At 43.6% G+C, this 15,873-nt stretch overlaps 1 protein-coding gene across 1 annotated transcript; it reads left to right on the top strand.

The window, feature by feature from the left end:
• The first annotated feature begins 797 nt into the window (after positions 1 to 797).
• On the top strand, positions 798 to 14,863 carry ATMIN (ATM interactor). Its single transcript, XM_059046045.2, has 4 exons — positions 798 to 1,133; positions 11,020 to 11,145; positions 11,728 to 11,927; positions 12,838 to 14,863. Exons 1-4 carry the CDS (start codon positions 798 to 800, stop codon positions 14,648 to 14,650), a joined length of 2,475 nt encoding a protein of 824 aa, XP_058902028.1. The 3' UTR covers positions 14,651 to 14,863.
• The last annotated feature ends 1,010 nt before the right edge of the window (positions 14,864 to 15,873 follow it).

Here is a 15,873-nt window from a genome sequence, read left to right on the forward strand (position 1 = left end):
GATACCAAAGACGAGTAGTAGCCGCTGCCCCCTTTAAACAAAGAATGTAACTCCCATTCTGCTGCAGTCCTCACCCTTCCCTTTTGACTACACCTGGCCTCCTACGCTCATTTAAATGACCTATCTGGTGGTCCCTCTTCCGACTTAGGTTTTGGAAACCTCCTCTGAGCTACACTGTCTCCCAAACAGTAATCAAATTTCAGCAGTTAAAATACAGGCAAGTAAATCTACCCTCCCTAAAATGATTAACTCTGTCAATTATAACAGTCCTTTTGTTTGTATAATGTGACCTCGCGCTAGTTACTTACTTCTCTGCAAATGTGGGAAAACTTATAGTTACGTACCTGCTAGGTCTGTTTCGAGGACAAAATGAGATACTGAATGAAAAGTGCATTCCCAGTGTCTGGTAAACAGAGATAGTTGTAATTCACATACTCTCGCCTCTCCTCCTGCTGAACACTTGGGTTATTTGCAATCTTTGGGAAGTAAAGTTCCTGAACGCATTGCTTTTTCTTCTATCCAATTGTGGCCCGAGGTCAGATTTCTAGGAAGGCGAACAATGGATCGGCGGGACCAATACGTCCTACCTGTCCCCAGGAAACCCTGTGAAGTTTTGTAACCCGCCCGCCTCATCTGGTGGTGGCTCCTGGCAGGCGCACCCTCCGCCCCCCTCACGCGACGCCGCAGCCTCCCGGACCCCGCCGGATGCTAATGAGCCGATAGGCCCCGCCCCCTTCCGGAAGTTGCTGCGGCGGGAGGCGGGGCGTCCTAGCTGTCCGGGCTGAGGTGCGGGAGCCATGGCGGCCTCTGAGGCGACGGGGGCGGCGGCGGCGGCGGCGGCGGCGGGGCCCGCGGCTCTGGCCTTGGGCGCGGCGGCCGCGAGGGGAGCCGCTGCCGCCTCCGGCCCGTGGGATCCCCCCGGGCGGCTGAGGGGCAGCCGGCCGCGACCCACGGCGGCGAGGCAGCAGCCTGCGGGTGCGGCGCCGCCGGCCCGGGAGCTCATCCAGCCGTCGGTGAGCGAGCTGTCCCGGGCCGTGCGGACCAACATCCTGTGCACGGTGCGCGGCTGCGGCAAGATCCTGCCCAACAGTCCCGCGCTCAACATGCACCTGGTCAAGAGCCACCGCCTGCAGGTGAGCCCGCCGCGGACGGCGCCTCCCGGGGCCTGGCGCGACCGACCGCCTGAAGCGGGCGCTCGGGGCCGAGGGCGGCCAGAGGCGCGGACGGGAAGGCGCCGAGGTCCGGCCGGCGTCGGCGGGGGCTTCCGAGGCCCTAAAGGGCCAGACCGGGGAGTGGGTCCCGGCGGGGAGAGTGGGAGCTAGGAGGCAGGAAGGCGCAGCGGTAGGAAAGCCCTGTGTCATGCCACTGCGCTGTCGGGCTCGGACCGGCCGGACTACCGGCCTCGCGCTTGGCGTCGCGGGCATTTTTCACGTTTCTCTCGTGAGCTCTCACGGCACCTTCGTTCTACTGCAGAGAAACCGATGACGCACCTGCGTAGTGCTGGGCTTTTAAGCCCGGGCTCGGGTCGAAGCCGGTGCCGTTTGCACCGCACCCACACTGCCTCCTCCGGGGCCAGTTGTTAGCAGGGAGCTGCGGCTTTGGCAACATGTTCCACAGTGTTGGTAAACATCACCTTTGCTCAGGGATGAGACCTAAGCGAAATTTCTCCCGTGGATCTTGTTTAAGAGGGGACACGGTATATAATAACAGGACAATAATCTGAACGTCCCTTCCACTTAACATAAAATGAGGCGACTTTCAGCCTTCGGTGCACATCTGTGGAAAGCTTCTTAAAAATCCAGATGTCCAGCCCCATCCCAGACCTATTAAATCGTGATTTCTCAGTCATTACAATAGGAAGTTTACTTGCACCACTTCTTCAAGTCTTTCGAGGCCAACGGGGGCATAATTCCAAAGCACGTTTCTGAAAGGAGTTTTGTGGGTATGTAGCTTTCGGTGGTCTGAATTGATTCAGGAGGAAGTTTAAATTACCTCGCCTCTTGCATGTTCCGTCTACCCTTCAGGTAAATCTTCCTCAGAAACGTGTTTAGAATCAGGCTTCTGATCGGAATTTAGCAGCAGAAAGTTTGAGGTGATGATGGCCTCTAGTAGGGCAGATGTGATGCCCGCGAAGGGCAGCCCCCTTCTAGCACCAGCTGGCAACAACGTCCCGAAGTGACGATTAGGGAGGCCCGATCAGGAGAGGTACGTGGACGTACGCTGAGGAAGACCTTGCAGGTGGGGCTGCAGTTTGCCTGCAAGTTCTGCGTTTCTTCCACAACACAAGTGACGTAACTCTGGGAATGGTCTTCGTTCTCCTGTTTTCTCCTCCATCCCGAATTTTAATTAAACACTTCTTTTCTTAACCATATTTTATCTTGAGTGGATGAACTGTATATTTGCAGGAATTCTTCAGCCTAATCCCTGGGTTCTCTTCAGTTCATGTATAACAGCCATCACCCCCCTTCAGTATCCTCCCCTCACTGGTAGACAACTAAGGCAGACGTTACATCTCTGAGCACAGAGGAAGCTGCCAGTCTGACCACGACTCTCTTTGTGTTGGCCTGAACATCACTCTCGCAAGCACTTTTTAACAGTTTTCATTGTTCTTTTCTGCGGAATTGCTGTCAGGGGCTGTGTATCTCTCCAGACTTTGTGAAGCATCTGTTAAGAGCAAAGATGCCATTTACTTGTCAGGACTAGTATACAATGGGTTTGGTAGTATGCAGTAAGTTTATTTCTAATTATGTTTTTAAAATATGTAAAGTTCAGGAATTCTGAAGCTACCAATCCTAAGCATATAATAGGCCTAAGAAGGAGGAATATGTTTGAGGCAACTGTAAATTTTAACAGTCAGACCTTTACTTGGACCTTAGCATGGCAGAGTATCAGCATCCCCCCTTGCTTAGAACCTATGTGAAGCCATTCTTCCAGTTTTAGTCATTTTTTCAGGTTTCTCTTGTCTGCAGACAGCACAGTGCACTCAAGATTGCTTTCTGAACAGCGAATCTTGAACAACCGAAAAATGGACTCTCCTGAGTTTCCTTCCTAGGTCACTAGAGAGACCTGTTTCAGCAGGAATTAAAGAAACCTCACCCTGAACCATCGTTGTTTCTTCCATGTCAAACAGGCTCAGTTTCTTGCCTTGTTCCGTCTTTCTAAACATGCAGCCCCTGAACATCTGCTGTCTTGGTGGAAAGGGGGTTCTTTTTTTTTAATGAAGGTAGCCTATGTGACAAAACAGTCATATTTGTATAGTGTTGTCCCAGTGTGGTGAATCTGTCCACACAATTGGGAGCCAAGTAGCAGGCTCTTGAGTTCAAACTTGGCCCTTGATGTTCTCAAAGTATTGGGAGGACGGAGGGGGAAGAAGGAGGCCTAGTAAGGACAAGAGCTGACTGGGAGCTCCCTGTGGCTTTGAAGGTGGTCTTCGTTTGGACCAGAGGCTCCACTAGCAGTCCAGTGTGCTCCTACGGGCCCTGAAGCATAAGAGTATCTGCTTGGCAGATCTGCATCGTATTCAATGGCGATTTTTCCCTTTGTTCTCTTGGTTATGGCTACTTACATAATTCTAGTTTCTGTCCTAGTTGTTGTGGGTTTTTTTCTCCTAGATTATGATAATATATATATATTTTTTTAATTTATTTCATTTTTGGCTGCTTTGGGTCTTCGTTGCTGCGCGCGGGCTTTCTCTAGTTGCAGTGAGCGGGGGCTACTCTTCATTGCAGTGCGTGGGCTTCTCATTGCAGTGGCTTCTCTTGTTGCGGAGCATGGGCTCTAGGCCTATGGGCTTCAGTAGTTGTGGCTCACGAGCTCTAGAGTGTAGGCTCAGTAGTTGTGGTGCACGGCTTAGTTGCTCCACGGCACGTGGGATCTTCCTGGACCAGGGCTCAAACCCGTGTCCCCTGCGTTTGGCAGGCAGATTCTTAACCACTGCACCACCAGGGAAGCCCCTATGATAATATTTTATTCCCTTCCCCATTATTTGTTGTAAGGTTCTTATTTATTTCTAGTCTTCAGAAGATACCCTGCCCTCAATCAAATACTCCCTTCTTAATGATTAACAAATCCTTCTGAACGATGATGAATAAAAGTGGAGATAGAGAGTTGTAAGGTGTAAGATACATGATACCTTTTGGTTTTATGTGGGTTCTTAAGATATATGTCTATATTCCATATCCTGTAAGTAAATCTGGAAATATCCTAGTCCAGCCTTGCCTACAAGAGGATCCATGGAGAAATGAAAGCTGGTGATTCAGGGAAAAGAAGAGTAGGAGTAAATGGGCATTTCTTGATTCTTTTATCCCTCACATTTGAAAATAGTGACAGGGACAGGGGCCCCCTTAAAGAACCTCTTATCCAGCAACACATATTTTTAAAACATGGCTTAGTGGATTTTGTGTTATGTTCAGTCCAGGGGTTTGCTTTTAATGATTTGCCAGGAATTTTTTTTTTTAAGGAAAGAAAATGTTCCAAGTTGTTCTATAGATCATAGTGTACAAAGACTTCTAATTTTAAATTTACAATAAGACAACAACAAAGCAAACTCCTTTTCTTCTTGGATGTTTTTCTGCGAAGGCAGAGAGATGCTAGAGTAGCTATAATGCCTTTTCTTCCCCCCCCCCCCAATTTGTGCCACAGTTCTTGCAATCCTTTCCTTTTATCCTCTCTCCTTCATCGGGTCCTTCCTCTTGCTTTGCTTTGCTTTGTTTACTTTTATCCATCTTGTTTTTCAGTTATTTCCTTTCATAGGTTCTTTTTCAAATTCTTTTACTTAAAGTGTTTTGTAAACAGGTACCCAAAAGGTACAAAAAGCATGAAGTATTTTTTGTCATTTTTTTCAGTTATGCACACAAAAGGTACAGTTAAAAAAAAGTCTGCTAAGTTTTATTCTAGAATGTATATAGCACTTCAGAACAAAAACATCACTTTCTTACTGCAGTTCATGTCTTATCGTGCCATTGCCATTTCTTATCACCCCATTCTCGTCTCAGAGCTTATTTTCTCAGAACAAGAATGGGAAGAAGTTCAGGAACTGGGGAAGAGAGGTGGTGATGGGGAGAACTGAGGAGCTGGCCCTCAGAAAGCAGGAAAGCGAACAGCGTCGGGTTTTTTCCACACCTGTAATGACAGCAACAAGGAGATGTTGTTCATGTCCAATATGACTGCCTTTAGTGTCTCATCCTGGTGTGTGATACAGTTTTGACTTAGATGGCCACTTAACCATATTCAGTATAATGCCCCAAGTTTTTACTGAACATTTACTCTTTTTAAAACATTCCCAAGTTCAACAAAGTTATAAATATGTTCCTCCTTTTGAAAAGGTTTGGGGAATTTTAAGTAATTCCATTAGATATAACAGAGAAATGACGGAAAAGAAGCATAGTTTGAAGCTATATAGTACAGGACTTTGGACGTCCCAATGGCTAGAGGAATTTGGACTTGGGGAGTATTGGGGTGCCATTGAAAATGTTTGAGTGAGGTAATGTCATGATGAGAGGTATATTTTAGAAAGGTGAATGTGGCAAAGTGTGAATGAAAAAGCGATTGAAGGTCTAGAAATTAGTTAAGAGGTTAGTGACAAAGTCCAAACAGAGAGTCAGGAATACTTGAACTAACGATGGTAGCAGTGAGAAAGGAAACGAGAGGAGGTGGTAGGAGACATTTTTAAAGCATAACTTGCCAAAACTTGGAAGCACCCAAGATGTCCTTCAGCAGGTGAATGGATAAATGAATGATGGCACATCCAGACGGGGAATAATTAGTCAGCACTAAAAAGAAATAAGCTATCAAGCCATGAAAAGACATGGAGGACCCTTACATGCATATTACCAAGTGAAAGAAGCCAATCTGAAAAGGCTACATACTGTATGATTCCAACTAAATGATATTCTGGAAAAAGCAAAACTACAGAGACTGTAAAAAGATGAGTGATTACCAGGGCTTAAGGGGAAAGGTGTCATGAATAGGTGGAGCACAGAGGATTTTTAGGAAAGTGAATAGACTCTGTATGATATTATAACGATGGATAGCTGTCCTTATACATTTGGCAAAACCCATAGAATGTGCGGCACAAATAGTGAACTCTAATAAAATCTATGGACTTTGGGTGATAATGACGTGTCAGTGTAGTTTCATCAGTTGTAACAAGTGTACCCCTTTGGTGAGGAATGTTAATAGTGGAACAGGCTGTATTGGGGGGTGGGGGGTGCGGGGGGCACTACAGTGTATGGGAACTCTGTACTTTGTGCTCAATTTTGCTGTGAATCTAATAAAATTTCTCTTAAAAAATAGTTTATTTTTTAAAAAGTGAACAGGTATATGAGGACATGATAGGGAGTTTGAAAAGGGTTAATAAAAGTATTGCTAAGCAAATTTAAGATGTATTAGAAGTAAGCATGGGGATTTCCCTGGTGGTCCAGTGGGTAAGACTCCATGCTCCCAATGCAGGGGGCCCGGGGTTCGATCCCACATGCATGCTGCAACTGCGACCCGGTGCAGCCAAAATAAATATATTGTTTTAAATTGTCCTAGCCTTAAAAGAAAAAAAAAAGAGAATTTTAGAGCTTTCTTAATATTCTCTCCATATTTGATTTTTTCTTGCAGATAACACTAGAAGGAAAATAAGTTTAAAAGTATTTCATTTAAAAAAAGATAAACTGGTGAGTGGGATGAGTTTGGCGATTGAGAGACAGTGGTGGTTGTCATTAAAGCTAGCAGAGGCCAGTGTTTCAATCAAAGCAGCATTTCAATCAGACTTTCACAAGGACAGTATTTTTTTGTTTTTTTGAGATGAATCCTTGGATTTTTCTTTCTTTCTTTTTTAAATTGAAGTATAGTAGATTTACAATGTTGTGTTAATTTCTGCTGTACAGCAGAGTGATTCAGTTATATATACTTTTTATCTATATATTCTTTTCCATTATGGTTTATCACAGGATATTAAATATAGTTCCCTGTGCTATACAGTAGGACCTTGTGGTCTCTCCATTCTCTATATAATAGTTTGCATCTGCTAACCCCAAACTCCTAATCCATCCCTCCCCCTTCGCAACCACAAGTCTGTTCAGTATGTCTGTGAGTCCATTTCTATTTCATAGATAAGTTCATTTGTGTCATATTTTAGATTCTACATATAAGTGATATCATATGGTATTTGTCTTTCTCTTTTTCACTTCACTTAGTATGATAATCTGTAGTTCCATCCATGTTGCTGCAAATGGCCTTATTTTGTTCTTTTCTATGGATGAGTAGTATTCCACTGTGTGTGTATATACACACACACACACAACACACACACACACCCCACATCTTTATCCATTCATCTGTCGATGAACATTTAGATTGTTTCCATGTCTTGGCTACTATGAATAGTGCTGCTGTGACCAAAGGGGTGTATGTATCTTTGGGAATTATAGTTTTGTCTGGCTATATGCCCATGAGTGGGATTGCTGGATCATATGGCAACTCTATTTTTAGCTTTTTGAGGAACCTCCATACTGTTTTCCACTGTGGCTGCACCAACTTACATTCCCACCAACAGTGTAGGAGGGTTCCCTTTTCTCCACACCCTCTCCAGCATTTGTTATTTGTAGACTTTTTGCTGATGGCCATTCTGACCGGTGTGAGGTGGTACCTCATTGTAGTTTTGATTGGTATTTCTCTAATAATTAGTGATGTTGAGCATATTTTCATGTGCCTGTTGGCCATCTATCTTCTTTGGAGAAATGTCTGTTTAGTTCTTCTGCCCATTTTTCGATTGGGTTGTTTTGTTGTTGTTGAGTTGAATGAGCTGTTTGTATGTTTTGGAGATTAAGCCCTTGTCGGTCTGGTCCGCATTATTTGCAAATATTTTCTCCCATTCCATAAGTTGTCTTTTTGTTTTGTTTATGGTTTCCTTTGCTGTGCAAAAGCTTGTAAGGTTGATTAGGTCCCATTTGTTTATTTTTGCTTTTATTTCTGTTGCCACAAGGACAGTATTTAATGTAAAGTACTAGTTTAGGTTAGCTTATTGGCCTTAAGTTGGTTGGCAGAAAACAAAAGAAGCAACAAAAATCTCCACAGCGGATAACTAATAGCTAGAATAATTAATTGAGTGATTATATGATAAGCACTGTTCTAAGTCTCTTAAATTATTCACTAAATCCTCACAACAACCCTGAGGTAGATCGTACTGTTATGCCTACTTTACAAATAAGGAAACCAAGACAGTTAATTTTTTCAAGGTCACAGGAAAGGAGCAACGTAGAGAATTACATATTCCAGAACCCATGGGTTTAACCACTGCACCATGGTTCTTAAGCTAGGCTGCACACTGGGATCTTCAGGGGAGATTTTTAAACCAAATACTAAACCCACCCAAAACTAATTATATCATTGCCTGGGACTGGGACCAGGCACAGGTATGTTTTTTTAACGCCTCAAGTGATTTTTCACAGGCCGCTAGGTTTGAGAGCTGCTGCCCTACACTGGACTGCCTTTCTAAAAGTACTCTGCCTTTAGTGTGCAGTCTAAAGCATGCAAACAGTACCAAGAGGTGTACAAATTAGTTTCTGCCCTTAAGAAATTTAGTAGAGGAGACAGGAATTCTAGAAGAAAACGATAGTTTGCAAGTTTAGTTAGCTGCTACCTTGGAATTCAGGCAAGGAATAGATCTGGGTGGTGAGCAGAGCAAGGGAGTGCTATTTATTGAGAATGTAAGCAGGATTCATGCTAATCCAGTACTAGATAATCCTGAAAGTTAACTATTCTCTCTGGTTTTGAAATGAGTAAACTGGCTCAGAGATTGAATAACCTGTCCAAAGTCATGTGCCTAATCAGTGGTGAAAATGGCTCACAGGCCTCTCCACGCCCTGCCCACTTAACCACCATTGCGTTCTGCCTGAAGGGACAGTCATCCGAGAGTGGCTGTAGAAGGTGGAAATGGAAGTGGGAAGAGTGTTAGGCTGATCAGGGGAGTGTATGAAAAGGGAACAGAAAAAGATATGGTTATAATGGTAGATTGGAGGCATAATGAGGAGATGGGGTTTTATTTATTTTTTTTTTTTTTTATAAATTTTATTTATTTATTTTTGGCTGTGTTGGGTCTTTCTTGGCTGCGTGTGGGCTTTCTCTAGCTGCAGCGAGCAGGGGCCACCCTACATTGCGGTGCGCGGGCTTCTCATTGCGGTGGCTTCTCTCGTTGTGGAGCACAGGCTTTAGGCACACAGGCTTCAGTAGATGTGGCATGCAGGCTCAGTAGTTGTGGCTCGCGGGTTCCAGAGCGCAGACTCAGTAGCTGTGGCACACGGGCTTAGTTGCTCCGCGGCACGCAGGATCCTCCCGGACCAGGGCTCGAACCCGCGTCCCCTGCATTGGCAGGTGGACTCCTAACCACTGCACCACTAGGGAAGTCCCGGGATTTTATTTTATGTACCTTTTTTAAAAAAAATAGTATTTGATGTTATATACAAATAATTTTTTTGGAATGTCAAATTTGTTCTGACATTAGAAGAGGAAGGAAAATTATTTAGGAGACCATTTAAATAATCTAAATGAATATGAATATCTAGACAGTGTAGTGCAGTAGGATTATAAAAGGATGGACCAAGGTAGAAGACATGGAGGAATAACTGACTACATTTGATATCATTGAGAGATAAATTATGTTGTTTAAAAATGAAGCAAGAATAGCTTCTTTTCCCCTCTACATGAGTGGACACAGACTCAGCAAGATCAACATGTTCCTCTTGAGATCCAGTAGGAAAGCAAACAGAGGGAGTCCTAGCCGCACGGTTATTCGTTTCTTCTCTAGATGCACACTGATGGAAGCGGAGGAGGTGGGTATGTTCCAAAAGTAGTGAATCCTTTCCCATCACAGCACCTAAGGACTAAAACGTCTAGGTGCTCCAGTGGCAGCTGAGGCCTCAGCTTGTGTCCAGTTGTTTCCACCCGTAGTAGGGAGGTCCTTCCCCACCCCAACCCCCCATCCACACACCTTCCTCTGGGGCCAGCTGGGGGTTGCCTGATAAGAATTATGCTGGCAGGGGCTTCCCTGGTGGTGCAGTGGTTGAGAATCCGCCTGCCGATGCAGGGGACACGGGTTTGTGCCCCAGTCCGGGAAGATCCCACATGCCACGGAGCGGCTGGGCCCATGAGCCATGGCCGCTGAGCCTGCGCATCCGGAGCCTGTGCTCCACAATGGGAGAGGCCACGGTCTCACTCCGGAGGTATGTGGGCTCATCAAGGGCAACAAGACAGCACTTTAAGCTAAATTAACTCACCAGTTATTTTAAATTCCCAGCCAAAAAGTCAATCACATACTTAATAAGAAAGGATTACTAGGATGAGTTAATATATATAAAGTGCTTAGAACAGTGCCTGCCACGGTAGTAAAAGCTATGTTAGCACTGGCCATTATAATGATTACTGAATCTCAAACAGAGCATGGTGCCTATATTCACGCTCCTGTATAAAAGTTGGTGTTAACTAGCTTTAGCTACTTTAGGGGGCATTGTGGTGGTCAGAGAAAGTCACAGTTCTCTTTATCAGGAAGACCTAGATTATAGTCAGGTTTTTTTCAGAGACTCACACTAATTCAGTGGAGGTGGGATAAAAAAGAAAGGAAGACTTAAGGATGATACCAGGTCTTGAGCCTGAGAAACTATAAATATACCACTTAGGATTAGAGAAGCTGGCTTGAAGGGCAGAGATTTTTAAGTCTAGAAGGAGTGCTAAAGGAATGTATAGAAGATTTTTAAACAATATAGTTGGGTTTTGTTTATTTTGTTTTGAAAAATTTTAGCAGATTTATTGAGCTATAGTTTACATGATATAATTTACCCATTTTAAGTTAATAATTCAGTTAGTTTTTAGTAGATTTACAGTTGTGCAACCATCACCACAATCCCAAATTTTAGAACATTTTCATGACCCTAAAAAGATCCCTTGTGCACACCTTTACTCATTCCTTGTTATCACTCCCAGCTCATTCTGTTGGTTTTTTGAAGATAATTATTTAAAGTAATTTTTCTTTTGCAGGATGGCATAGTGAATCCAACAATAAGAAAAGATTTGAAAACTGTACCAAAATTCTACTGTTGTCCAATTGAAGGATGCCCTAGAGGCCCTGACAGACCATTTTCTCAATTTTCTCTTGTAAAACAGGTATTTTACTTGTCTTTAAGTATACTTCTCTGAGGATGAAATGCAGATGCCATAAACCTCATGTATTCTAATTACTTACCAATCATAACTAGAGAATGGAGCAGAAAGCTGCTTGTAAGGACAGCCACCCAAGTCTCCCACTTGGGGAAAAAATGAGTAGGGTGTAAGTGAAGGAGACATGGCTTGTTCTGGAGAGGAAGTTGTCCAGAAGTGATTTGGAAAGAAAAGAAGACCAAGTCAGCAAAGTATGATAAACTGTGTACTTCCAGGTCTCTTGTGTGGATCTGCATGCTTTCAAGGTCAGAGGAGCAAAGGCACAAAGGAAATGTTCTCCCAGGGGATTAAGAAACTGCGGGGAAAAGAATAATTTCAGAAGCAGCTATCTTAAAGAGGAGGGAGGGACCCAGCCAGTGGGGAAAGAGATGATTCTGGACTGGAAGAGTTGCCTGCTTTTACATTCTTTTGATTTGCACTGCTATATTGTATCATGTAAAATTATTGTTAATTTGGGTATGTTGATGGTTTTTGAAGTGTTTTGAGCAGTTGCAGTTTTTCATTTTAGTCCTTTTGTGTTCTTCCTAGCACTTTATGAAAATGCATGCTGAAAAGAAGCATAAATGTAGTAAGTGCAGCAATTCATATGGCACTGAGTGGGACTTGAAAAGACATGCAGAGGATTGTGGTAAGACCTTCCAGTGCACATGTGGCTGTCCCTATGCCAGCAGGACTGCATTACAGTCCCACATCTACCGAACTGGCCATGAGATCCCTGCAGAACACAGGTAAAGGGGAAAAAATGGTGACCCAAAAGCCAATAGCTGTGGGAAGAGTTTCAAATGAAACTTCCTGTAGAGCCATTAGCGTGGGGAGAAAGGAGGAATGGCGGAGAAAAGATGTGACATGAAGAAAGGAACTTTTGGAAATGGCAGCAGTACTAGCAAATGATCCACATCTACTTGACTCAACTGTTCTTCCTTATTCTTTCACCAGCGCCTTTTGAGAATCCCTTATTATTCCCAACTGAAAATCTATTGGGTTTTCAATTCTTCAGAAACTTCCAGCATTTTCTGTTAGAGGGATACTAGATTGTTGAAGAGTTTTTTATCATGAAACTGCTTCATTTGAAAGGTCATATTTATATTTGGACTAAGAGCGTCCTACTTTAGAAATGATAATAGATGCATTATATAATGTTAGCTTCTTGATGCTTACTGATCTAAGTTGAGTTCTGGTACTTAGCACTTTACCCAAAAAACGGTGTGCTTCCCTGTTTGCATGTTTCTGAACTTCTACCTACCATATATTAATAGGCCAAGTTACAAAAGAAGGGATTTCTCTTCATTGGGTTGAATCTGACCTCTGCTGTAGATGTGGGAAATAGAATTTGTAAGTGAAGATACAGTGCCAGGGTTGATGAAGAAAACTGCAGTTTAAAATTGTTTTTCTCGGGCTTCCCTGGTGGCGCAGTGGTTGAGAGTCCACCTGCTGATGAAGGGGACACGGGTTCGTGCCCCAGTCAGGAAAGATCCCACGTGCCGCGGAGCGGCTGGGCCCGTGAACCATGGCCGCTGAGCCTGCGCGTCTGAAGCCTGTGCTCCGCAACAGGAGAAGCCACAACAGTGAGAGGCCCACATACCATAAAAAAAGAAAAAAAAAATTGTTTTTCTCTTTTTACTCTGTCATTGTTTTCAGGGATCCACCTAGTAAGAAAAGGAAAATGGAAAACTGCCTGCACAACCAGAAGTTGTCCAGTAAAACTGTTGAATCACTGAGCAACCAAGCAACCCCAAGACCAGATGCTCAAGAACTAGAAACTTCAGAAATAAAGCTAGTGGCTTCGTTTGAAGATTCTTGCAGCTCTAATGCCAGAAAGCAGACTCTTCCAACACCTTCAAGGTATCCTCAGAAGTTGCTTTTACCAAAGCCCAAAGTGGCTTTGGTTAAACTCCCCATTATGCATCTTTCTCCTGTGCCTGTCTTTGTGCCTACAGCTGACTCCTCAGCCCAGCCTGTGGTGTTGGGTGTCGATCATCAGGGCTCTGCCCCCGGTGCTGTGCACTTACTGCCCTTGTCCATCGGAACCTTGATCCTTGGTCTAGATTCGGAGGCTTGCTCTCTCAAGGAGAGCCTCCCTCTTTCAAAAATTGTAAATCCTGTTGCTGTTGAGCCAATTAGCACAGCTGTTCAAGTGAACTTGGGTAAAAGTCCATCTAACCCTTTACAAGAACTAGGGAACACATGTCAGAAGAACAGCATTTCTTCAATCAATGTACAGACAGAACTGTCTTACACCACACAGCGCTTTATACCGTCTGCAGAGTGGGCTAGCCCTGATTCCTCTGTGTCATCTTGTTCTCAAACTGATTTGACATTTGGTTCTCAAGTTTCCCTTCCCATTAGTGTTCATACTCAAACATTTTTGCCCATTTCTAAGGTAACCTCATCTATAGCGGCTCAGACTGATGTGTTTATAGATGCCAGTTTCCAGTCAGGTGGGATCTCCAGAGAAACTCAGACCAGTGGAATGCAAAGTCCAACTGATGATCGGGTACAGATGGACCAAGCTGTAATGTGTGGAGACATTTTTGAGAGTGTCCATTCGTCATATGGTGTTTCTACAGACAATATTATAAGCAGCAGCTTAGTAGCAGAGACTGTGACTCATGGTTTGTTACCTCAGAACCACCCTAAAACTTTAAATCAAGATATTGAGAAATCTGAACCAATTATAAACTTCAGTGCACAGAATAGTATGCTTTCTTCACAGAATATGACAGATAATCAGACCCAAACCATAGATTTATTAAGTGATCTAGAAAACATCTTGTCAAGTAATCTGCCTGGTCAGACACTGGACAATCGTAGTCTTTTGTCTGACACAAATACTGGACCTGACACCCAGCTCCCATCTGGCCCAACCCAGAATCCTGCAATTGATTTTGATATTGAAGAGTTCTTTTCGGCCTCAAATATCCAGACTCAAACTGAAGAGAGTGAGCTTAGCACCATGACCACGGAGCCAGTCTTGGAATCTCTGGACATAGAGACCCAAACTGACTTCTTACTTGCAGATGCCTGTGCCCAGTCCTACAGTTGTAGGGGAAATTCTAACTTCTTAGGCCTTGAAATGTTTGACACGCAGACACAGACAGACTTGAACTTCTTTTTAGACAGTAGCCCTCATCTGCCTCTGGGAAGTATTCTGAAACACTCCAGCTTTTCCATGAGTACTGATTCATCTGACACAGAGACCCAAACTGAAGGAATCTCCACTGCTAGAAACCTACCTGCTCTAGAAAGCAAAGTTCAGTTGAACAGTGCAGAAACACAGACCATGAACTCTGGCTTTGAAACTTTGGGGAGCTTATTCTTCACCAGCAATGAAACTCAAACAGCAATGGATGATTTTCTTTTGGCCGATTTGGCCTGGAACACGATGGAATCTCAGTTCAGCTCTGTTGAAACCCAGACATGTGCAGAACTACACCCAGTCTCCAACTTCTGAAAGTGGAATCCACATGGGGGATGGCATTTACAGTTGGTTCCCTTCTGGATTTAGGAGATGGAGAACGGGGACAACAGTGTTAACTCTATTGAATGTACTTGACGATACAGTTACTTCGATTATCTGAGGTTCTTTGCCTTTTGTACTTGTAAACATGAAATTTGTGTAAAAATGTGTGAGTGTATTATAAAGTATAAGATGTTGGTCTAACAATGATTGTTTTTGTGTCGCCTACATTTGCCCTTCCAATGTAGTCTTCCCTTCTTAAAAAAAAAGATGTATTTCACACCTTTAAAACCCATCTAGCCATTTAGCCGAAACCAAGCTCAGCAGGACTAGGATACAAACTTTTCAAACCTTCTGAACATTTTAGTCAAAGTATGACTTACTTAATTTGCATCTAAAATACTTTTGCCAGTGCTTCTTAGAAATTCCTGTGTCCCAATAATGTCTAAAGAAGTCTGACGCTGCACCATCAGATTTAAACACCAACAGCTTCATCTGCTTTGACATCTCACTCTCCCCTGATTTGAAGACACAAAGGAAACTACACTTGTCTTTAGCTTTTGAGACAATTTTCATATAGTCAGTGCCATCCCTCCTCTACGTGAACTCTTACTGATACCGACGTTAAGTGTATAGTACTTTCCTCACAAGACATGTTGCTGTAAAATTACTGCTTAAAGAAGTAGCGGCAAGCACTTCGTGTAAATAGTGATCCTTTCAGTCTAAGTGACAGTAAGTCACCCCAACTATGGAAACGCTGGGCTGTGAAATCATGCCTGTTAGCCCAGACTGGAGTGTGTCCTACGAGCATCTCTCCTACTCCCTACAGAAGGCCAGGATGGTGCTCCAGAGCTGCTCCTCAAAGCTCACCCACCAGCTGAGTCTGAGTTTTGTCTCTCTAAATGTTTTTTAAAAAAAATAACATGAGAAAAGGACATTCCCCCCCTAAATTTCAATACTTTGCATAAGCTTGATAGGGCAAGAGTGCAATCAGCAGCTATTGTAAAGTGAATCTTCTTTTCATCCACCTCTCATTTTTTCCTTAAATGAGGAAACACATTGGTCTAGTAAGGATAGTATTTGTGCCTTGAGGATAGCAATTATAGGATAGATCCATCTAAAATATGGTGTTCTGCATTTTGTTGCTTGTTTGTTTAGAGAGGGTAATACCAAACAGTCTTCAAAGAAAATGAGGTGAAGACCAAGTGCTTCAATAA

The sequence above is a fragment of the Kogia breviceps genome, chromosome 18 (assembly GCF_026419965.1).
Source record: "Kogia breviceps isolate mKogBre1 chromosome 18, mKogBre1 haplotype 1, whole genome shotgun sequence".
Classification (NCBI taxonomy): domain Eukaryota; kingdom Metazoa; phylum Chordata; class Mammalia; order Artiodactyla; family Physeteridae; genus Kogia; species Kogia breviceps.

Coding starts and splice junctions, on each gene's coding strand:
- ATMIN (XM_059046045.2), top strand. CDS start 798: ATGGCGGCCTCTGAGGCGACGGGGGCGGCGGCGGCGGCGGCGGCGGCG. Junction 1,134..11,019: donor TCAAGAGCCACCGCCTGCAG/GTGAGCCCGCCG, acceptor TTTCTTTTGCAG/GATGGCATAGTGAATCCAAC. Junction 11,928..12,837: donor GAGATCCCTGCAGAACACAG/GTAAAGGGGAAA, acceptor CATTGTTTTCAG/GGATCCACCTAGTAAGAAAA.